Genomic DNA, 24,450 nt, shown 5'->3' on the forward strand with positions numbered 1-24,450 from the left:
TACATGTGTGTCTGCGTGTGGGGAGTGATAGTGTAGTGGTTAGCGCGCTGCGCTATAATCCCGGCGACCCGGGTTCGATTCCCGCTCACGGCCAACATCGGTGACGATTATCTGAACCGGTCCCGGGCCTTCCCTAGGTCGACTCAGCCTCAAATGAGTACCTGGTGCGGTGTGTAAACATCGCCACTAGGGAGACAAAGGCGGTCGGGCGTGGTGCTGGCCACCCACCCCCTCGTGTACCGTTCTGGCCTTCATAGGTGCTCGCTAACAGCACTTGCCCCGACAGTCTATTGAGGCTATATGGGGGATCTATGTTTGTCTGCGTGTTTACGTCGCATTCCGCGTCTGAGCTAATAGGTGCTCGCTAACAGCAGTTTGCCCCAACAGTCTGCGAATGGCGATAGGGGGGTGGGGTTTACTTGTCTTGTGCTCTGTGCGGTTAATAGAAATCTGTCATCTGCATGGGCTCATGCGACGTGAGACTCCCCGCCACCCCCATCGCGTAATTGCGAAGCGATACAATGTCAACATCCACACCATTCCTGTCTGCATATATATAATATGTATATATATAGAGAACTATGGGATTACACTGTAAATTAATGATGGACATTTTGTTATTTTAAAGGCATTGATAGGGGTGATTTCGTACAACAAAATGCGGGATGTATTTACATTTAAACGCACTTTGTAGGAATGCCATTCATTAACTGTATTTAAATATATATATACGATAATATGATACAAAGATCCCCCGTATAACCTACACGGGCTGTTGGGGCAAGTGCTGTTAGCGAGCACCTATGAAGGCCGGCACTGCACACGAGGGAGTGGGTGGCAGACACCACGCAACAAAGACAAAGATCACCCGTATAGCCTGCACAGGCTGTTGGGGCAAGTGCTGTTAGCGAGCTGCACCTACCAAGTCCGGAGCGGCACACGAGAGGCTCCGTGACCAGCAACCACGCATGGTCGTCTGATGCTAGAAGTTATTCATTCACGGCTGAGCCGACCCAGGGGAGAACCAGAACCGGTTAAAATATTTGCCACCGATGTTGGCCGTGAGCGGGAACGGAATTCCCGACGTCGGTTTAGTAGCGCGGTGCGCTATAACCACCACATCACCGCTCCTCATATACTAAAATATGCTACATGCACGGGCGTGTGCGTACGTACGCACAAAGCGTGTTTAATGTGTGCGCACGTACGTCGATGTATGCATAGTGGCCGCCGCAATTGAGAATGCGATACTGAAAGTGCCAGAATTCGTTTCTTCTAAATCTAATCAAGGACGAAATCACATCCGTGTTGAGTAATTGTCCGCTATACACAAAGATCCCCCGTATAGCCTGCACAGACTTTCGGGGCAAGTGCGGAACGGCGAGCGAGGCGATGGTGAGGCCAGAACCACGCCTTGCCGCCTTTGTCTCCCCAGTGGCGGTGTTTTTACACACCGCACCGGGTACTTATTTGAGGCTGAGTCGACATAGGGGAGGCCCAGGACCGGTTCAGATAGTCGTCGCCACTGGTGTTGGCCGTGAGCGAGAATCGAGCATGCGTTTCTTAGCGTAGTGCGCTTACAACGGCACTACCACCACCCCTGCCCCAATTATAGATATATATGTACACACAAATATACCCCCCCACCCCACCGCGGTATATCCTTAACAGACTGTGGCGGCAAGTGTTGTGAGCGAGCGCCTGTATGCACACACAAACACACAAACACACAAACGCACAAACGCACAAACGCACAAACGCACAAACGCACAAACACACAAACGCACAAACACACAAACGCACAAACACACAAACGCACAAACACACAAACGAACAAACACACAAACGCACAAACACACAAACACACAAACGCACAAACAAACAAACGCACAAACGCACAAACACACTAACACAAAAACAAACGCGCGGCTAAAAAACCAAAAAAACAATCGGTGTGGCCGACGACTAAAGAAGTGGGCATCGATAACGCGGCGAGGTAAGTGGAACGTCACCAGCGTGGCACGCACGTGTTGGCGGTGACCCTTCACGTTTCGCAGAACTGACCAGACCCCCCCCCCCCCCCCGCTTGTCATGCCTACGCAGATGCCTCAATGTAACCGCGTGTCCACAACCCCCCCGCGTGCTTTCCAACGAACCAACGCGTGCGTGCGCGCGCGCGCGGCTAGCCAACGTGCATGCTGTGAGTATAATGCAATTGTACCATTTGGGTTTTTATTTTTTTGTTTACGAAAGCCAGGGCTTAAATTGTACAGTGTACAAGTATACAATTGTCACATGCCGCGCGCGCGCATGCACACACGCACGCGCGCACGAACCGTTCCGATGGCGGATTTTCACGTTCCGTTCTACGCCGCTGTCTTTAGGCGATGCAGCATTACATGCGAAGAACCTCCCCCCCCCCCCCCCCCCGTGTGTTCTTGACAAACTTTTGGGGCAAGGGCTGTTAGTGAGCGTCTGTAACGGTCGGAACGATATACGAGGGGGAGCGGTGGCATTCACCACGCCCGGCCGCCTTTGTCTCCCCCAGTGGCGATATTTTCACACCGAACCAGATGCTTATTTGAGGCTGAGTCGATCTAGGGGAGGCCCATGACCGGTTCAGATAATAATCGTCGCTGGTGTTGGCCGTGAGCGGGAATGGGAAACTTGGGTCGCCGGATTCGTAGATAGCGTTGCGCGCTTAACCGCTACACCACCGCTCCCTATTAATAACAAACAAAGACTAAGATCCCCCGTATAGGCTTAACAGACTGTTGGGGCAAGTGCTGTTCGCGAGCATCTACTCAGGCCGACCACGGCGTACGAGCAGGGTCGGGTGGCCAGCACCACGCCCAGCCACTAATGCCTCCTTCATTTCTGATGATGCGCACCCCCACACAAAGACAAAGGCTACGATCCGACGTGTAGCCTTAACAGGCTGTAGGGGCAAGTGCTGTTAGCGAGCACCTATGAAGGCCGACACGGCACACGAGGGGGTGGGTGGCCAACACCACACCCGGCCGCCTTTGTCTCCCCAGTGGCGATGTTTACACATCGCACCAGGTACTCATTTTAGGCTGAGTCGACATAGGGGAGGCCCAGGACCGGTTCAGATAATCGTCACTGGTGTCGGCCGTGAGCGGGAATCAAACTCGGGTTGCCGGGTTCGTAGCACAACGCGCTAACCGCTCCACCACCGCTCCCCCCCCCACACACAAGCACGCACGTACCACACCATGTACGACTAATTTGAGGCTGAGCCAATCTAGGGGAATGCCAACCCCCTCCCACAACCAACAATAAACATAATCAGATACCGCTTGCCACCGCACCCGTGATGTCCGCCGGCCGGCAATCGAAGTCAGGTTTTGGTCGGGATGATTGCAATCGCAGTGCGCCAACCACTGCGCCACCACTCCCCGACACAAGACGCGCGCACACGCGCGCGCGCGAGCACACGTTCAATGCGCAAACAAGCTCGTACACATACCACGCACGTACGCAGACACGCGTGCCTGTGTGTGCGTACATATGGGGAGCGGCGGTGCAGCGGTTAGCGCGCCGCGCTACGAAACCCGACGCGCCGAGTTCGATTCCCGCTCACAACAGTGACGATCGTCTGAACCGGGTTACCCGAGCCTCCCCTAGGTCGACTCAGCCTCAAACGAGTACCTGCTGCGGCGGTGTGAACATCGCCACTGTGGAGACAAAGGCGGCCGGGCGCGGTGCTGTCCAACCACCCGCTCACCCCCCCCCCCCCCCACTCGCGTGTCGTTCCGGCCTTCATAGGTGCTCGCTAACAACACTTGCCCACCTCCCCCCAAAAGGTCTGATAAAAGCCTACACGGGTGTTCTTTGTCTTTGTGTACATATATATATACACGTGCGTGCATACACGAGGGCATCATTACGCGGTCGGGTCGCCGATCGCGCTCGCCATTGGTCGCGCGCGCGCGTTGCGCGAGGTGTCACGTGCTTTGTATCATGGAGCAGCAATAAGAGCTCGCCTCTCAGGGAATTGATCGCACATCAGTGCGTCACGCGGCTCGCGGACGGAGAGGGAGCGAGCGAGCGAGAGAGAGAGACGCACACACACACACACGGGGGGTGGAGGGGGGAGGCTATCAGCTTTAACCCTGGCCAGGCAGCCACCATCACCACCACCATCATCACGACCACCACCCAACCGCCGTCTCCAATTCTCTGCGCGCTCTCTCTTCTCTGCTCGCCTCTGTCTCTCTCTCTCTCTCTGTCTGTTTCTCTCTCTCTCTCGAGCGTGCAGTCCCACCGCTCTCGTTCATTATCACAGCGAGCAAAAGCAAAGAATATTTTTTTTTGAATAACAATTATTATTATTATAACAAGAATTGTAACGTAGCGAATAACGGTAGTCTGGCAGCAGCAGCAGCAGCAACCCTGGCGGTTATCGATGCGCTAAAGTGGTCGTAGTCGTAACAACAGTTTGCATCTTGGGGGTGGTGGTGTTGGTGGTGGTGGTGGGCAGGGCATTCATTTCGGCCGAGTAAAAGTGCACGATTTGGGTCGTGGTGACTGGCGTGCCGGGTCGGCTTCGCCTCGCGGCGGGGTGGGGGCCCCGCGAGTCGGTGGGGGTGCTGTTCCCGCTGTCCCCGCTGCTCGTGAGTGAACGCCCGAGACGCGTGGAATGAATTTGCGGCGAACTGCCTGAACTGGAACGCGCGCCGCGGGCTTACGCGCCACGACGATGAGATTCGCCTCCTCTTCCTCCTCCTCCTCCTCCGCCTCCTCCTCCTCCTCCTCCCCGTAATCGCGCATCGCGGTTGGGGCAGAGCCATCCCATCGAGAAGAATTCTCTCTCTCTCCTTCACCCCTCCGCTGCCGCGTCTTTCTCTCCCAGCGACGACGCCGCCGCTGCTGCTGCCACCGCTATCGCCGCCATAGCGGCAGCAACAGCAGCATTAGCAGCAACATCATCAGCAGCAGCAGCAACAGCAGCAACAGCAGCAGCATCAGCACCAAGAACGGAACCCCACATCGGCACAAGCTGCCATCTCCGCCGCGGCGGCGACGGCGGCACCCGTGGCAAGTCGCCGCGTCTCTCTGCCATCCTCACGTTGCAGCATCAACATCTGCTGCTGCTGCTGTTGCGGTGTTGGTGGTGGCCGCTGCTGATTTGCGTCTGCTCCTGCCGCTGATTGTTGTGGGTCGTCGGTGAGGCGGGCGAGAGAGCGAGAGAGCGAGCGGGCGAGCAAGCGGGGAGATCGGGCAGGGCGCGGGCAGACAACAGCGGGGGAAGAGACGCGGACCGAGGCGAGGGATCGCACGGAGAGAGCGAGAGAGAGAGGAGGGATACAAAGTGTAACCAGTGGCGACAGGGGAAGGCTGTAGCGCGGGGGGAGGTGGAGGGGTGGAGGAGGCGGGGGCCGGTGGAGGAGGAGGAGGGAGTCCTGCTCCTCCTGACTCCCGCCTGGCGCGCAGCTACTAGAGGAGCGACCCCCATGGATAACGGCGTGAGCGCGGAAGACAATCGCACCCGGGACCCCGACTCCCGTGTCTCAAGCTCCTCTTCATCCTCCTCCTCCTCGTCATCATCTTCGCCACCACCACCACCACTACCGCCGCCGCCGCCACCACCACCGCCTGCTTCGCCACCCTTGGAGATCGCCGCCGCTGCCGCCCATCAGCCGATTGCTCCTCCTGCTGTCGCCGTAGTCGCAGCAGCAGCAGCAGCCGCAGCAGCAGCAGCAGCAGCCGGCCCCCCTCATGCCGTGCCCCCCCCAAGCCGGCTCACCAACTTCTTCATCGAAAACATCCTGAGGCCGGACTTTGGGCGGCGCAAAGAGCTCGGAGGCGGCGGCGGCCGCGCGCTGCTCCTGCCGCCGAGGCCGCTGTCGGTGAGCAGGCGGGGCGAGGCGAACCTCGGAGGTGGTGGCGGTGGTGGAGGTGGTGGAGGTGGTGGTGGTGGAGCAGGAGGAGGAGACAGCGCTTCGTCCAGCAGTCGCTCTCCCGAGAGGACTCGGCGCAATGGCGACCACGCGGACGAACGCGCTCACGACGGCGATGACGGCGACGGCGATGACGAGGATGAGGACGACGACGTTCTTAGCGTCGGTGGTGGTGGAAGTGGTGGTGGAGGTGGTGGTGGTGGAGGAGGAGGAGGCAGTCGAGGAAGAAACGCAATCATCATCCGCGAGCTCGGGCAAGGAGGCGGTGGTGGTGGCGGCGGTGGTGGCGGCGGCGCTTTCAGCTTGGACGGACAAACGAATCCCTGTAGCGGCCGCTTGCACCGCAAGGGGCTGGGAGGCTTGGCCAAGTCTCGAGCCAAGCCCGGAGCCAAGACGGACGGAGGAGCGACAGCGGAGAGCGCGCTGGAAATGGGGACCCTTCCCAACGCGGGCGGGCTGGGGGCAGCAGGAGCAGCAGCAGCAGCAGCAGCAGGAGCATCAGGCAGTCCCGGAGTTGATCTGGCTTTGCAGCAGCAGCAGCAGCAAGCGATGGCGTGGCCTGCGTGGGTTTATTGTACCCGCTACTCGGATCGCCCCTCGTCCGGTAAGGACAGCGAGCCGGGGGGGTTCAGTACCCACGCGCGCGTGTGTGTGTGTGTGTCGTCTCGTCATGCGTGTGTGTGTGTGTTAATGTGAACTTGTGTTTCAATGTGTGTGACCCCCCCCCCCTACCTCGTGTGCCGTGCCGGTCTTCATAGGTGCTCGCTAACAGCACTTGCTCCTAAAGTCTGCTAAGGCTATAGGGGGGATCTTTGTTTGTGTGTGTGCGAACGTGTGTGTGAAAGTGTGTTTCAATGTGTGTGCATGTGTGTGTGTGTTTGGACGTGTGTTTGTATGTATCGACGTGTGAACGTGTGTTAGTGTGTGTGGACGTGTGTGTGTGTGTGCACGTGTGTTTGTGTGTGTTAACGTGAGTTTCAATGGGTGTGCGTGCGTGAACGCGTGCGCGTGTGTCTGTACACGCGTGAAAGTGTGTTTGCGTGTGTATTTGTGCGTTTGCGTGAACGCATGTGTGTGTGTACGTGTTTCAATGTGTGTGTGCGACTGTGCGTGTGTGAACGTGAGTGTGAACGTGTGTGTGTGTGTTCGCGCAAGTGTTTGTTTCGTGTGTGCTTGTGTGTCCGTGGGCTCGGAGCAGTGGTTTCGTGGTTAGCGCCGTGGGCTACGAACCTGGCTCGGTCCTGGGCTTCCCCTAGGTCGATTCAGCCTCGACTAAGTACCGAGGGCGTTGTGTAAACATCGCCACAGGGGAGACAAAGGCGGTCGGGCGTGGTGCTGGCCACTCACATCCACTTCGTGTGCAGTGCCGGCCTTTATAGGTGCTCGCTAACAGCACTTGTCCCAAAAGTATGTTCAGACTATACGGGGATATCTTTGTTTTGTCCATGTGTGTGTGTGTCCGTGAAAATGTGTTTGTATGTTAGGGTTCGCGTGTGAAAGTTCATCGGTGGGGTGTTCATCTCCACGTGCACGAACTTGTGTTTGCGTGTGAGAATGTTGGTGCGTGTTTGTGTGAAAGTGTGTTGGTGTGTGTTTGTGCGAAAGTGTGTTGGTGTGTGTTTGTGCGTGTGTTCATTGTGTGGCCTCAACGTGCACGTAGCCTGGCACAAGGGCCGTGGTGACATCTCCGCCACTTAGTGTCGAATGGCCGTTGTTGTTGTTATTGTGTGATGTTTGCAGTTTTTTTTAATGCGTGTGAGAACGTGTTTTTGAATTAGCGCCCGTGTGTTATCTGTGTGTTAGCGTGTTCTTTCCCGATGTGTGTGTGTGTGTTTGAATGCACGTTTGCGTGTGTTGGTGTTTGTGTGTACGGTTTGTGCGAACGTGTGTTTGAATGCGTGTGTGTATGTTGACGTGTGTGTGTGTTTGTGTTAGTTTGTTTTGCGTGTGTTTGTCTTTGTGCATGTGCGTGTTGTGTGCTCGCTAAACAGCAATTGCCCCACAAGTATGTTCAGGCGAAATGGGGGATATTTGTATTTGATCTGTGTGTGTGTCTGTGTGTGTACGCATGCGTGTTTGTGTGTGTGTTGGTGCGTTTTGTGTGTGTTGTCTTTGTGCACGTGTGTGCGCGTTTAAAAAACATGTACACTTGTGTCTACGTGTGTGTATTTGCGAGTGTGTGAACGTGCGTGTTGATGATGTTGGTGCGTGTTTGTATTTGAATGTGTGTATGATGATGATGATACTGTGTCTGTGTGTGCGCTCCTGTGTTTTCGAATGTAATTATGTTTCACGAATGTATTCGTGTATCAGAGTGAATGTGTGTTTGTATGTACTGTATGTGTATTGGTGTGTGGTGCTGGCCACCCACCCCCTCGTGTGCCGTGCCGGCCTTCATAGGTGCTCGCTAGCAGCACTTGCCCCAACAGTCTGTTAAGGCTATACGGGGATCTTTGCCTTTGTGTGTGTGTGTTGGTGTGATGGGTTTTGTCTGTGTATTGGTGTGTGTTGTGTTTTGTGTGTGCATGCGTTTGTGTGAATTTGTGTGTATGTATATATGTGTGTTAGGCATATGTTTATTGGTGTCTGTGTTTGTGGGGTCAAGTTTTTGTGTCTGTAATGCGTTTGCGTGGACGGCGTCGTGTTTCCGTGTGTCTGTGCACATTTGTATGTGCGTGTGAGTGTGGTTCTGCATGCATGCATGTATGTTTTGTGTGAGTCTGTACGTATGAGTGTGCATGTGCGTTTCATGTAAGTGTTAGCGTGCTTGGGGAGCGGTGGCACAGTGATTAGCGCGCTGCACTACCGCGCCCGGCGACACGAGTTCAATTTCCGCTCACGGCCAACACCGCCACTGGGGAGACAAAGGCGGCCGGGCGTGGTGTTGGCCACCCACCCCCTCGTGTGCCGTGCCGGTCTTCATAGGTGTTCGCAAACAGCACTTGCCCCTAGCAGACTGTTAAGGGTGTACGGGGGATCTTTGTCTAAGTTATTGTGAGTGTGTCTGTGTGGTTGTGTGCGTGTACCCTATGCATGTGTGTATGGTTTGGTACGTGACTCCAGAAATGTTGCGTATGATTGAAAGTGTGCGTGCTTGCGCGAGTGTGTTTGTGTGTACGTATGTCTGTTGGTGTGTTTGTGTGTGTTAGTGTTGTTGTGTGGGGAGCGGTGGTGTAGCGGTTAGCGCTACGCTGCGCTACGAACCCGGCGACCCTGGTTTGCGATTCCTTCTCACGGCAAACACCGGTGGTGACGATTATCGAAACGGGTCCTGGGCCTCCCCTAGGTCGACTCAGCCTCAAATGAGTACCCGGTGCGATGTGTAAACATTGCCACGAGTGAGACAAAGGCGGCCGGGTGTGGTGTTGGACACCCACCCCCTCGCGTGCCGTGCCGGCCTTTATAGGTGCTCGCTAACAGCACTTGCCCCAACAGTCTGTTACAGGCTACACGGGGGATCTTTGTCTTTTGTGTATGTTGTGTTTGTATCTCCGTGTGTTTGCACGCGTGGGTGGGTGCGTATGAATTGGCCTGTGCATTCGCGTGTTGTTGAGTGTGTTATTGTGTATGTATGTGTGTATGTACGTGTGTGTGTGTGTGTGTACGTGTGTATGTGCGCGTGCGCCGTGTTGGCCCTTCATGGGTGCTGCTCGCAGACAGCACTTGCCCCAAAAGTCCGTGCAGGCTATACGGGGGATCTTTGTTTGTTTGATGTGCGCGTGTTTATTTTTTTGAACTTGTTTGGGTGAGCGGTGGCGCAGTGGTTAGCGCGTTGCGCTACGACCCGGGCAAGCCGAGTTTATTATTCACGGCTATCATCGGTGACAAGTGACATCAGAACCAACTTAGAAGAAGCTTCCCTAGGTCGACTCAGCCTTAAAGTAGTTCCCCGGTGCGGCGTTGCAAACATCAGCATTTGGGAAGACAAGGCGGCCAAGGCGTGGTTCTCGTCACACCGCTGCCCGAATGGCCTCAAAATCCGCTCACTCACTGCGCTTATAGACAACAGTGCGACAAAGTCTACACGAGAGGGGGGGGTGATTTGTGCAACGTGCAGTGCTTGCGTGCACGTTGTGTGTCCAGATCCACTCAGCGTAAAATGAGTAAGCTGGCGGAGTGCGTAAACACCGTCACTGGGGAGACAAAGGCGGCCAGGAGTGATGCTGGCCACCCCTAAGGCACTCGGGTGCAGTCCCGGGCCTTCGTTAGGTGCTACTCGCGATCAGCACTTGCCCCTCCAGCCTGTTATGTCTATACGGGGGATCTTTGTCTTAGTTTTGTTTACGTGTTGTACGTGTTTATATTCGTGTGTGTGTGTAAGAACAACAACGTGTGTATGCATGAGAGTATCCACTGCGGACACACGTACGGACACACACGCGTGCCTTTTCCACGTGCACCGTAGATTATATGTTGCGCGCGCGTGCGTGTGTGTGCGTTGGGGGTAAATGTCCTGCTAGCGAGTGCCTATTTCGGTGTGCGTACGACAAACCACGCGTGTCGAACTTCTTCCGCACTGTACGTGGCCGATTGTGCTACGAGTGATAATTCAACAGCGATCATTTACAACCGCGTCGCTCGCTCGTGGGGAGTCGTTTGGCCATACTTCGCCACGGGGGGTCACGGCGAGTTGGTGCGCGGTTTGTGAGAGATGGCCCAACAGGCGTGATCATCTGCGGGCTGGAATCGAACCCATCGTTGCGCGCCCGCACAACCACTGCGCCACCGCTCGCTCAATACACACACACACACACACGTACATACGTGTACGTACACACGATACCACGACGGGCGAAATTATTTTAAGACACACGACATACGAAAAAATAAAAAATAAATATTTACTGTTTAACACGTAGGCTTTCGCGACCAATATTACTCATAATCAACGTTTTTGGGTTTAGACCGCGTTATTTATAAATGTGTCGTAACCCTCCACCACCCGACACGGCCAATCAGTAAAAAAGTGTCACGTTGACAAAAGACAAATAGTTCACTGCTTTAGCCCACCGGTGTGTTGAAGCTTGAAACCACAACATTTACAATTGCATCCAGCATCATCGGGCAATTCGCCAGATGAAATTGAGTACCTCGACGTTTCGGCCAACTGGCCTTTGGTCGCATTTACAAGTCGCACCGTGAATGTGTTTATAGCACGTGGACAGCGAAACGGACACGCATAAGTTGACACAAAGACGAAGATCCCCAGTAGAGCCTTCACAGACTTTTGGGCACCCAATGAAGGCCGGTACGGTACACGAGGGGAGTGTGGCGGTCAGCACCACGCCCGGCTTTCTGTATCGCCCTCGTGGCGATGCGATGCCTTAGACATCGCCGCAAGACTCATTTGAGGCTGAGTAGACCTAGGGGGAAGGATCGGGACCGGTTCAGATAATCGCCACTGGCGTTGGTGGCTGTGAGCGCGAATCGAACTCGGTTCGCCGGGTGTCTTCCAAGCAACGCGCTAACCGCTGCGCCACCGCTCCCCGCACGCGCGCGAGCACTTGCACCCCCCCTCCCCTTACCATCGTACCGTGCAAGCTCAGAACACGCGGCGTTATTTAACCTTACAACAGCAGCAATATAAATCAACGTTTGCCTATGAAATCAACGCCGCGTTCATTATACACAAGCGGTTAATAAGGGGGGGGGGGGATATGTAATACTTACATTGTTCCCCGAGTAAGAGTGTTTTTTTTAATAAATATTATTTCTCGGTTGTATGCCTTTAGTTTAATAATCAGGGTCTAAATAATTATGCAAACGTATGAAATATAAATCGGGGAGTGTGGGGAGCGGGGGCTATGGAGCTGGGGAGGGGGGGAGGTAGAGGGGGGGGCGAGTCTTGTCTGTGAAATTAATGTTTGTGCCATCATCAAATATTAACCATTGCACTTTCTGGCATGATATTAGAATAGCCAGGCGAGTGAATTGCATGGGCAGCATGGCACGTATAGGCATCTTTTATACAAACACAATGCATATATATATACCATTTAACTTATGAACCTCGGTTGGAGCGGTGGGCACGGTAGTTCGCGTGGCGACTGATTAAACAAAAAACATAATCTTAGCCGGCCAAGGCTGAACATCGATCGGTAGGCGAGTGATGTTCTGTAACCACGTCTCGGTTCCTAAACGTTTATTGTTTGCCACCACCAATCAGCACATGGACCGGCGTGGTAAAGTATGGCCAAACGACCGCGATCAACGACACTGCGTTAGATAGGGAGGCCTTATACACTAAACTATATATTTGTTTTCTTGGTTCCTTCGGTAAAGTCACGTAGAAGACGGCTGCTTGCGTTGTAGCCGAAACGTCGTGAGAATGATTTTATTATGTTTTATTTTTATTATTTTATTACTTCCCTTCTACGTGACTTTACCGAAATAACCAAGAAGATGAATCCCTGCAGTCACGAAAGCTTTAAATCGAAATATCTATTTGTTTTTATTTCACCAGCTAAGGCCCGCCACTTAGCTACATAGCTCTAATTCAGAAGCGACTTCACCACGAATGACAGCCGAACGAAGTGGCTTATCATCGCGTGGGCATTTCAGAGCAGGCAAAATACGCTTGGGTGCGTGTTTCTAAATGTGGGAGTCAAAATATTGGAGGACCCCGAGAAAAATCCACGCGACCACGGGGGGGGGGGGGGAGAGAGAGACACGCACGCAGACTCCAAATATACAGCAGCAGGCGTACGCGGTCGTGGATCGAACCCACGAACCTCCTGCATACCAGGCGAGGGCGTTAACACCTCGCTACCGGCAGCAGCTTGACAAAGGGTTCGTGGAATCGCAATTCGTCGGCATTATCATCGTAACTATCATATTTGGTTTGTGGACGTAATGGCAAACGTTATTGTCCACTCACGTCGAGACCTCGGAGTTCCTTCGCCTGAGTACGTACGCATGGAGGGGGGAGAGGAGGGGGAGGGTAACTCAAATGCGTAGCTTGCGTATGGGGGGGGTCTCTACTGACAATGTACGCATAGGAAACGGGGGTGAAGCCTCGATAATAATTTGTCTACATTGGTCTTCAGATGAGTTAGATAGTCCGGCGGTGGACTATCTGTTTGCGTAAACACGTGAATATTATTAATCCTTGATCGTTTTTGCGTGGATTAAATATCGGCCGTTCTATAGGATTCGAGGTGGAGGGGGGGGGTCAAGCCTACGTACGCATGGGGGGGGGGAGCGTACAGGGAGCGGATGGAGGGGTCAAGTTTTGACAGATTTTTGCGTACCTACTACACGGATGGCCCCCTAACTGGGACCCGGTGGGGGGGGGGGGGTGAGGAAACTTCGGCCGACGCGACTCCCTCGCTCGCAAACGCATAAACCTCGCGCCCTATCGATTGAACGCGAATATCGATTAGGTGTTGTTGTTGTTTTTGTTTTAAGTTGTAAAATTTGTTGTTTATTATATTTCCCTCTGCAACGATGGCAAACTTTGCGGGGGGTTTTCTTTTGTTGTTGTTGTATCTTGCACAGATTCCGCGAGCCCGTTCCGTTCATCACCACCCGACCCCCCCCCCCCCCCACTGGTTAGTTGTGTTGCGTGTACGGTGGGGGGTGCGGTAGCGTAGCAGCGGTCGGCGCTACGAACCCGGCGACCCGAGTTCGACTCCCGCTCACCGACAACCCAGTGACGATTATCTGAAGCGGTCCTTGGTCGACTTAGCCTCAAACGAGTACCTCGTGCGGTGTGTAAACATCGCAGCGAGGGAGACAAAGGCGGCCGGGCGTGGTGCTGGCAACCCACCCCCTCGTGTGCAGTGCCGGCCTGCGTAGATGCTCGCAAACAGCACTTGTCCCAACAGTCTGTTAGAGGCTATACGGGGGATCTTTGTCTTTGTTGTGTACGACATTGCTGCATGCGAAGTGCTGTTGTCAATAACAGCAGCAGCAGGCTCTGGCGATGCTGTTGCTCACGATGATGATCGCCAGAATGTACCGCATGCGGCGCAGACTTACATAGCTCGCCTTCAAGCAAACCATGCCTGATAACATTGGTCTGGAAGGCCAATAGACCGATGGCCACATAGGGCCACGTAAAAAGCAGTCTAAATCATTGACCACGCGGGCATGTCGAATGGGCTCGTGCGTTCTCTGGCGTCTACGCACGATCAGATGCGCGTGGCTGGATTCGTCGAAGCCGTGAATCTTTGCAGCGGCTTCGTAACGGCCACCGGCTGGCAACTCATTTGAGCCACCACCGCAAGGAAAACAACAAAAGGCAGGGAGACCGCCGTCTCCGGGCGACCCTTAAGAAGAACCACGACGGCTGCTGGGCGTCCACAATCGGTGGTGGTGGTGGTGGTGATGTGGAGAGAACCACTCCTGATCAATTATTCACTCGCCTCTATAATCAAAACACCTGGGCCTCCCACGTGTCAATCTCTCCCCCTCGTCCCCCCTCTCTCGCCCCTCTCCGTGTCTATCTCGCTCTCGTATGCAACAACAATAACAACAACAACAATACCGACAATAAAGAGCTCTTTCCCCAAGTCGTTAGGCCAGGATAAAAATGCTTGCTCGATAAAAAAAACAATAGGCTGATGGGACGTTTTAAAATGTAGATATTAAAATTTCGGTATAGCACAGAGTTCCGCTTACGAATTAACGTGATTGTACACAATACTCTACGGTAATTTAGAGTGCCCGTGGGTCTATATATATTGGTGGACAGTTGTTTGTGTGTGGCCGCTATAAGACGGGCGGTCAATGCTTCGGTGTGTAGGTGTTTTGCAAAGACGTGCAATGAAGATGTGGTTGTTTGTAAGTGGCAGTATCGTGCGCGTGCAAGTTCAGTCATAATTGCACGGTGTTATACGGCGCCTCCGATGAGCACGCTTGACTACGTACGGTGCGAATGAAGCTCTACATACACACGCTATGAGCATGTACGATAGCGTATACTTGCCGTGGGTAGAATGGCAATAATGTGTAATGTAGGCGTTGTGTACGTTGAACTTCTTTCGCACCGCACGTAGCAAGCTGTGTTCATCGGAGATGGGGCTACAGAAATCTACAATGTATAGCCGTGATAATATGCACTACTCGTGTTATGCAAATATATTCAATAAACATGGTCTAATTGCGTACGCATGCGATGTACACAGATGTACGTATATATATATACACACACACGCACAGGACACAAGCATAGGCGGTCGTACTTTCCGTAAGCATAATATACACAACATCGTCGTACGTGAGCGTGTAGGATTGTACAATTCCGCAGGCGTACACGCGAACACAATATACACATACATGCAATGATAATCCGCGTGTTTTTTGGGGGGTTAGGCCACGTGGTAGTTTTATGCCCAAAACAATTATTGTCATCGGCCCGCCACCACCCGGCAAGATTAAGCCATGAAGTGCCAATGCATTTATCAAATTCTGACACACGTGGACACGCACAATACGTAATGATATTTATATAAATAGATAGTTGAACAAAACATTGACAGAAGTTTGTTCCGCAATAGAAAAAAAATATGTATATATACAATTGCATTGCATGGCCATCAGCATATCCTAGCCTCCTGCCCGCCGATGTCTCCCCACAGCAGCGTATGAGCAGGCAGATCATGGACCGGTTTTGGACGCTCAGTCTCATCAGCAGAGCTGGAGCCAGCCAAAGAGATGCTGCCAATTTAACAAATGAACCTCGGTTTACGTGCGCGCGTGTGAGTGAGTGAGTGTGTGAGTGAGTGTGTGTGTGAGTGAGTGTGTGAATGAGTGTGTGAGTGAGTGAGTGTGTGAGTGAGTGTGTGAGTGAGTGTGTGAGTGTGTGTGTGAGTGAGTGTGTGAGTGAGTGTGTGAGTGAGTGAGTGTGTGAGTGAGTGTGTGAGTGAGTGTGTGAGTGAGTGAGTGTGTGAATGAGTGTGTGAGTGAGTGAGTGTGTGAGTGAGTGTGTGAGTGAGTGTGTGAATGAGTGTGAGTGAGTGTGTGTGTGAGTGAGTGAGTGTTTGAGTGAGTGTGAGTGTGTGATTCGCGATCGTGCAACGAACCCGGCCACCCGAGTTCGATTCCCGCTTACGTCCAACACCGGTGACGATTATCTGAACCGGTCCTGGGCCTCCTCCCCTAGGTCGACTCAGCCTCAAATGAGTACCTGGTGCGGTGTGGAGGCGTGGTGCTGGCCACCCACCCCCTTCTCGTGGTACCGTCCCGGCCTTCATAGGTGCACGCTTATCTGCACTTGCCCCAACAGTCTGTTGAGGCTATACGGGGGGGGGGGATCTTTGTCTTTCTGTGCACCGCGTAAGGCTGCAAAATGCAATTACAAAAATCCGATCTCTTCCCTTTCGTTCGCAATCCCCGTTAGGCCCCGTGTTTGCAATGTCAAGCGACGGGATGGGACATTATATTGGCTTAGAAGTTGCGCGTGTTTTTGTTGTTGTTGTTGTTGATATCTGCTGTGAAGAAGGGCCATCGCCCGAAACGTCGAATAGTATCTAGGTCACCTTTACAGGATATGTTGTCGATATTTGCGCTTAATGCATCACTGCCCATCGCCGCAGCATACATCAAGCGGGCATCACCAAGTACATTTTTTTTGTTTTATTCGGGAGCCAAAGTAAGAGGTGCGGACACACAACGGGCGCTCTCGTGCCTCCATTAACGTCCTCCCGACGTCTTTTTCCGACGTCCTCTCAACGTCTTTTTTCGACGTCCGATCGACGTCCTCTCAACGTCTGAGCACGTGACCAGACGCGATGTCACTCCCGGGGTATTCCCACTCCCCACCCCCAGCAGCCAATCAGATGCGCGCGCGCGCACGTCACGTGTTACGGCACGTGACGTGCGGTGCGCGAACAATATTCAATATTCGCGGTTTGCTTCTTGGCGTTGCAGTCATCACGGATGCAACGACCCCATTGTGATGTGCGTACTAACGTTGTAATAAATACATAAATGAAACGTGTGCACGAGTGTAATAACAATTACAGCATTAATATTGCTATTTAGCTATATAAAAACTATTTTAATATTCGCGGTTTGCTTTTTTATTTTATTTTACCAGCTAAGGCCCAGTGAGCTTTTTAGCTCTTATTTTTTAGAAGCGACCTGGCCACAAATGATAATATAGATTATATATATATATTTGTTGTGTAGGCGAAGTCCTAGCGTTACCACATGTATATTTATATTGACGAGTACAACTGTTGATGGGCTCTTCTCTCGCTCCCACAAAACTGCCCGAGTCAATAACCCTGGCCTGCTGATGAGCTCTGATGAAGACGAAACCGAACCTTATCATCCACCGTTGTGTACTGCTCATGGAATATTTCTGAAATATTCAATTTATGGCAGTGAACTAAAATAAAATGCTGAATGGTTTCATAACAATAAGTCATTTACACAAGCACGTGGGTTTTTTTTTAGTTGTTAATTTTTTTTTTATAGATTACGGAAATTTAAGAATGTCACAGTCATTGTCAAACGGGGCACAGCATTCCAATTGACGGCATACTCATGCCTAACAAACCATACCGATTAACAACGCGCCAAATTATCGTCAACAACGAGGCGTGCGAAACGAAACACCTTCCTACGATTGTCTCTGGCGAGTAAATTTGTTAGTTCCACGGCACCATCGGCCGCACGGACTCCTCTGGGCGATTTCGCGAACGTCCCCAGCAATCGTTGGGAGCGTTTTTTGTTCGTGTTTTTGTTCGTGTCGATGGCGAGCAAACACTCGGGGAACGGGCTTTCGACGTTCGAGGTGTGATCTTCGAACAGACCCACGTTTTGGCTTTAATTGGATCGAGGTTCGCAGCCAGTCTCGACAGCACACACGACGAGCGTGGAGGACTTTGTGTGTGTGCAAGCGCGGCTCGGCGGCGCTGCATTCGAGCGCGTATTCCTCGCATTGTTGAATAGACGGGTGCGCTTGAATAGGCCCCAGTGCGTTCGCAATGCAAAGCGACGGTTTGGACATGTCATTGGCACGGAAGTTGCAATTGTTTTGGTTGTTGTTGTGGTTGTAATATCTGCTGTGAGGAAGGGCCATCGCCCGAAACGTCGAATAGTATATACGTCACATTTCAACGCCGCGTGTGTTGAGTATATGTTGTTGTTGTTGATATTTGTGCCTTATGTACTACCTCCGCTTCACCAAATATTTTGTTTCATTTGGAAGCCCTCGTAAGAGGTCTCGACATACACAACAGCCTCGTGTGTCATTGACCGGCGTGCGCTTTGTCACGTGTGTACACACAACATACAAAGATCCCCCGTATAGTCTTAACGCAGACTGTTGGGGCAAGTGCCGGTTAGCGAGCACCTATGAAGGCCGGTACGGCACGCGAGGGGGTGGGGTGGCCAGTACCACGCCCGACCGCCTTTGTCTCCCCAGTGGCGATGTGTTTTACACACCGCACCAGGCACTCATTTGAGGCTGAGTCGACCTAGAAGAGGCCCAGACCGCATTAGATAATCGTCACCGGTCTTGTCCGTGAGCGGGAATCGAACTCGGGTCACCGGGTGCGTAGCGCAGCGCGCTAACCCACTACACTACCGCTCCACACACACATTCACACGTACACACATACATACAAAGACAAAGTTCTCCCGTATAGCCTTAACAGAGACTGTCGGGGCAAGTGCTGGTTAGCGAGCACCTATTAAGGTCTTCACGGCGCGCGCGAGGCGGGTGTTGTGGCGCCCAGCCGTCTTTGTATCCCCCGGGTGCCGAGGCTTTACACACCGCACCGGGCATCCATTCAAGGCTCAGGCAGTCGACCTATAGGCCCTGTTGGCAAGTCCCAGAGCGGGTTTCTATTCATTTTATGTTGAACTTCTTTCGCACCGTACACAGTCCACCGCCCATCGCTCGGCTCACGCGTCAAACGCTCTGCGACCCATACAAAGACAAAGATCCCCCCACCCCCCATAGCCTCAACTAGTCGGGGGCAAGTGCACTTAGCACCTACGAAGGCCAGCAAGGGCGCACGGGGGGAGAGAGGGGGGGTGGGTTGACAGGAACCACGCCCGGCCGCCTTTGTCTCCCCAGTGCTCAACGTTCTCACGCCACCCAAGGTACTCATTTAAGGCTGAGTCGACCTAGGGAAAGCCGAGGACCGGTTTAAATAATCGCCGCTGCTATTGGTCGTGAGCGGGAATCAAACTCGGCTCGGGTTCGTAGCGAAGTGCGTGCACACGCTGCAGGATATCCACACTCACCGCATCTCCACAACACGTGCATCTACAACATTGCAGACAGTAGCGAAACGTAAAATAACATAGAAACACTTAATATATAATTCTCATCGCAGAATCTGCGCAATGCTTGCATATGCATATAGACGCAGTTTGGTGAAGGGTTGTGGCATATCAGTATATATATTAAAAAAGACACGTTTTCACATTTCAGACAATGGTATGCCCAATGTTATTTTGACACGTGTGTTCGTACGTAGGCATGCATATGTGTGCGTGCGTGTGTACGTAGTTGAGCGCAGTTTTTGATGCGTGTGTTAACACTCAAAATTTAATATCAGCATATATATAAATATCTTATCAGCACATATATATTAAACACACGTTTTCACATATAATACAATATTATGCACTTATGCCCAATGTTATTTTGACACGTGTGTTCGTACGTAGGCATGCATATTTGGGTGCGTGCGTGCGTGTGTAAGTAGTTGCGTGCAGTTTTCAATGCGCGCGTTTCTGTGTTCACTCAAAATTGCCCACGGAGATATTTTTTTGAGCTGTCATGTGTCACGCACAGTGCGCGAGCGGTGGCGCAAGTGGTTAGCGCGCTGTGCTGTGAACCTCGGCAACCTGGGTTCGATTCGTATCCTGGATTAGTATCGTTGGCGACTTTTGAAAACTCACAGAATCGTCCACCACAGCGCTTCCCTAAAGAGGAATGAGGATCACATTCGGCCCTATCCGCACAACACTCGGGGCAATGTCGCAATCCCTTTCTCTCTCTCTCTCTCTGCTCATGAAGGACCGTTGCCCGAAACGTCGACTCGGTTATTTTGTGTGTTCCTCTAAAGGGCAGTGGTGGTACTGGCAAACGTGTTGACTTGTTGTTGTTGTTGTCGTTGTCGTTAAGTGTGGGCACCGCTGCTGCCAACACAACGCAGCGGCAGCATCACCACGCACGCGTGAGTCGCGAGTGGTATCCGTGCTGCTCACTGGCCCATACTCCTCAACCCCTTCCACAGAACGCGCACTGACCGCCGTGGTGAAGTATGGTCAAACAATCTCCATGGCCAATGTGGGGGGGGGGGGGGGTGAGATCTTCGTCTCCATCCAGCAGTGGAGTAACAAAGATACAGATGTTTGAACGTGTGTCTGGACACTGCAAGCCATCCATTGCTCCGTGCCGTCTGTTGCATTTTCGCCTCCTTGTGCCTTTGGAGGTTTACTCAGTCGGTGAAGTCGCTCGTCAGCTATCGGTAACCCGTGGTTATGTGGTTTTCAAGGCTGCAACTCTTAACGCGATGCTATTATAATTGCTAATACTACAATTTCGATTTAAAGCTTTCGTGACTGCAGGGATTCATCTTCTTGGTTCTTTCGGTAAAGTAACGTAGAAGGGAAATAATAAAATAATAAAAATAAAACATAATAAAAAAAAAATTCTCACGACATTTCGGCCACAACACAAGCAGCCGTCCTCAGGTGAAGAAACAGAGCTGTCGGAAAGACTGCTTGTGTTGTGGCCGAAACGTCGTGAGAATTTTTATTTTATAATGTTTTATTATTATTATTTTATTATTTCCCTTCAACGTGACTTTACCGAAAGAACCAAGAAACTGAATACTACAATTACCAACGCAAACCGCATATATTCCGAATTATAAGTCGCCCGGAAAATAAGACGCGGTGTTAATACGTCACGCAACTTTGGTTGAACACACACAAGGCAAATAATGCCCCCGCATATCCTGCAACATGCTGCCAGGGCAAGTGCTGTGAGCGAGCTTCACCTATGAAGGGCCAAAACACGGCACACGAGGGTGGCCAGAATCACGCTCGGCCGTCTTTGTCTCCCCAGTGGCGATGTTTTTTTTACACACAGCGCCAGGTACTAATTTGAGGCTGAGTCGACCTAGGGGATGCCCAGAGCCTGTGCAGATAATCGTCACCACCGGCGTTGGCCGAGAGTGGGAATCAAACTCGGGTCTGCTGGGTTTAAAGCACAGCACGCTAACCACTGAGCCACACACACACACACACCGATACACATATAGACGACACACAAACTACCCGATCATACGACGCACCCGATACGTTTGCGTTAACATACAGGGGGAGGGGTGGGTGGAGGAAAGGTGCGTCTTATATTCCGGAAAATACGATGCACCACGGGCAACCCATTCATTCAAAATCTCGCTCGCGCACGCAGCCCCTGGCTCAAGTTGACGGGGTCTTCCACGGCGACCCCACGGCCCAGGCTTAGAGGCCCCAAATGCTGGATGAAGGCCCCCACCCCGGTCCACACCACGTGGCACGGTCACGGGGGTTGTGTTGACCATACTTCACCACCCCACCGCACCGCTGCTCAGTGCGGGTTGGTGTCGCGATGGGGGTGTGGACGATGACGTTAGCCGCGTGGGCTGCGAATGTCCAAGCTTGATAATAAATACGACTCATATCATTAATCTATTATATATAGATGTTTTTTTACATATATATTTAGTGACTCGCTTATTATTTTCTCTCTACTTTGCACTCCTATCGTTAGTTTTATTTTTTATTGTTTGCTGTTGTAACTTTCTGATCCGCCCATGCTGTTACATCTGTGAAAAAAAGAGCGTTTATAGCTCATCGGATTCCTCCTACAGCCTCAACAAAGATTCTGATTCTGAACAGAACTCAGAAGAGGATTGCCCGGCGGTTTAAAGGCAGCACTGTGCTACCCACTGCGCCCCCCCCCCCCCCGACAAAGCAATGCTAACAACAATACTAATAACTAGTTTACTCATTGTATTTGTAGTAAATATAACCTGTGCCACTGTGCCCTTTGTAATCATCACAATAAGAAGTATATAATCCTCGCTGTGTCCGAGTTTAGCACCGAAATAAAACCACCCTGGATTTACGAGCGGACACGTTGGGACGAGTTAGGGCCTTTCATAATCGTCGTCATCATAACCAGTCATGGTCGATGTGCTGCTGGATGGATTAAGGCCGTCGCCGAGAATCTCACGACCACGCGACGCGACAGTCCAGCGGGGAGCGTGCAGTGATTCCGCCGCTCCGTCTCCCTTCGTTGGGGTCGCCCTCTCGGGCGCGATTCCTCCTCTCCCGTCACCTGTCTCGATCCACCGACGATCCGTGCCACACCCTCCTACCACCACCTTCTGAGCGCCACGTGTCCTGCCCAAGCCCCCACCCCCCACCCACGCCCCCCCCGTCCCGCTTACTCTTTTCAGCAGACAGAATCAGAGATATTTATTGATACTGGAGGAATCCGATGAGCTATGAAGCCCTTTTTAATACGTGTGTGCAGAGTAGGGGCAATTTCAGAACGTTACAACAAACAAACAGTTCGAAAACACGACGGGAGAGCACTGGGTAGGAAAGGTAAACAAATCATCTTCTTGGTTCTTTCGGTAAAGTCACGTAGAAGGGAAATAATACAATAATAAAAATAAAACATAATAAAATACAATTCTCACGACGTTTCGGCCACAACGCAAGACCTGTTCTTCACCTGAGGACGGCTGCTTGCGTTGTGGCCGAAACGTCGTGAGAATTTTATTTTATTATGTTTTATATTCATTATTTTATTATTTCCCTTCTACGTGACTTTACCGAAAGAACCAAGAAAATCACTTAAACATACACAAGTAAAACTAATCAATTTGTTTTGTATATTATCAGGTAAAACCCACTGAGCTATTAGCTTATGTTTTTTTAAAAGCAACCCGACCACAAATGATAGCTCAACGAAGTGGCATACGACGTGGACATTTATAGCAGCCAAAGTAATCTAAACAATATAGACGACGTTTCGATCGCAACACAAGCGGCTGTGTTGCGATCGAAACGTCGTAGTTTTTTGTTTCTTATTTTCTTTGAACCTATCTACGTGACTTTCCCGAAAGACCCAACGAATATTAATTCCTGCAGTCACGAAATCTTTCAGTCAAGATTTAATATCTAACTGTGGAGGGGGGAAAAAAATCGCAGGACCGGGAGAAAAATCCACGCGACCACGGGGGGAGAGACATAGAGACGGAGACACCGCGAGCTCCACATATACAGCAGCAGGCGTCGTCGGGGTCTGGATCCGGGATGTCCCCAACTTGCGTTCTGCTGTCCGCCAATCCCCACTCGTTCATCCCCACGCTCAGTGTCAGAATTCCAAGACGTCAACATCTCCATTGCCTCCCTGCGCACGTTCCATTTGGCGTTAGCCGCAAAGTCCGCGTGAGCGATTCGTGTGCCACGGTGGCTGATTACACGCCAATTATTTCCCTCCTCTGCAGCGGCGCACTTCGCGTGTCGTTTTTTTAGGATCACGTTCAATGTCGTTTTGGTTTCTGGCTAAAAGAACTCCACATTTGCGCTCAACCGCCTCTCCATTCAAGTTCCGTCTCGATCCACATTCATCGCCAATGTCTGCTCCTCGGTATGCACGCTCTGATGTGTAGCCCAAACGTTGGGACGACTTTGAGACACATAGACAGGGGGACGACTCAAAGACAGAGAGAGAGGACGAATCAGAGACAGAGGACGACTCAGAGAGCGAGAGGACGACTCAGAGAGAGAAGACGACTCAGAGAGCGAGAGGACGACTCAGAGAGAGAGATTACGACTCAGAGAGAGAGGACGACTCAGAGACAAAGAGAGGGGATGACTCAGAGAGAGAGAGAGAACGACTCAGAGAGAGAGGACGACTCAGAGAGAGAGGACGACTCTGAGAGAGAGAGAGGACGACTCTGAGAGAGAGAGAGGACGACTCAGAGAGAGAGAGAGGACGACTCAGAAACTGACAGAGAGGACGACTCACAGAGATAGAGAGAGGACGACTCAGAGAGAGAGAGGACGACTCAGAGAGAGAGAGAGGACGACTCAGAGAGAGAGAGAGGACGTCTCTGAGAGAGAGAGGACGACTCTGAGAGAGAGAGGACGACTCACAGAGATAGAGAGAGGACGACTCAGAGAGAGAGAGGACGACTCAGAGAGAGAGAGGACGTCTCTGAGAGAGAGAGACAGAGAGGACGACTCAGAGAGAGAGAGAGGACGACTCAGAGAGAGATAGAGGACGACTCAGAGAGAGAGAGACAGAGAGGACGACTCAGAGAGAGAGAGGACGACTCAGAGAGAGAGAGAGAGGACGACTCAGAGAGAGATTACGACTCAGAGAGAGAGGATGACTCAGAGACAAAGAGAGGGGACGACTCTGAGAGAGAGAGAGAGAGAGAGAGAGAGAGAGAGGACGACTCAGAAACTGACAGAGAGGACGACTCAGAGAGATAGAGACAGAGAGGACGACTCAGAGAGAGAGAGGACGACTCAGAGAGAGAGAGAG

The 24,450-nt window shown here is 52.1% G+C and overlaps 1 protein-coding gene across 1 annotated transcript in view; it reads left to right on the plus strand.

The window, feature by feature from the left end:
- The first annotated feature begins 5,477 nt into the window (after positions 1 to 5,477).
- LOC144724792 (homeobox protein engrailed-1a-like) overlaps positions 5,478 to 24,450 on the plus strand; it is a 49,165-nt gene continuing 30,192 nt past the window's right edge. Inside the window, exons 1-3 of the mRNA XM_078604180.1 lie at positions 5,478 to 5,529; positions 5,692 to 5,873; positions 6,273 to 6,528. Of these exons, the coding sequence (XP_078460306.1) occupies positions 5,478 to 5,529; positions 5,692 to 5,873; positions 6,273 to 6,528 (490 nt within the window). The remainder of the gene's footprint in view (positions 5,530 to 5,691; positions 5,874 to 6,272; positions 6,529 to 24,450) is intronic.

Source organism: Lampetra planeri, chromosome 21, assembly GCF_965212315.1.
Source record: "Lampetra planeri chromosome 21, kcLamPlan1.2.h2, whole genome shotgun sequence".
In the NCBI taxonomy this organism is placed as follows: Eukaryota; Metazoa; Chordata; class Hyperoartia; order Petromyzontiformes; family Petromyzontidae; genus Lampetra; species Lampetra planeri.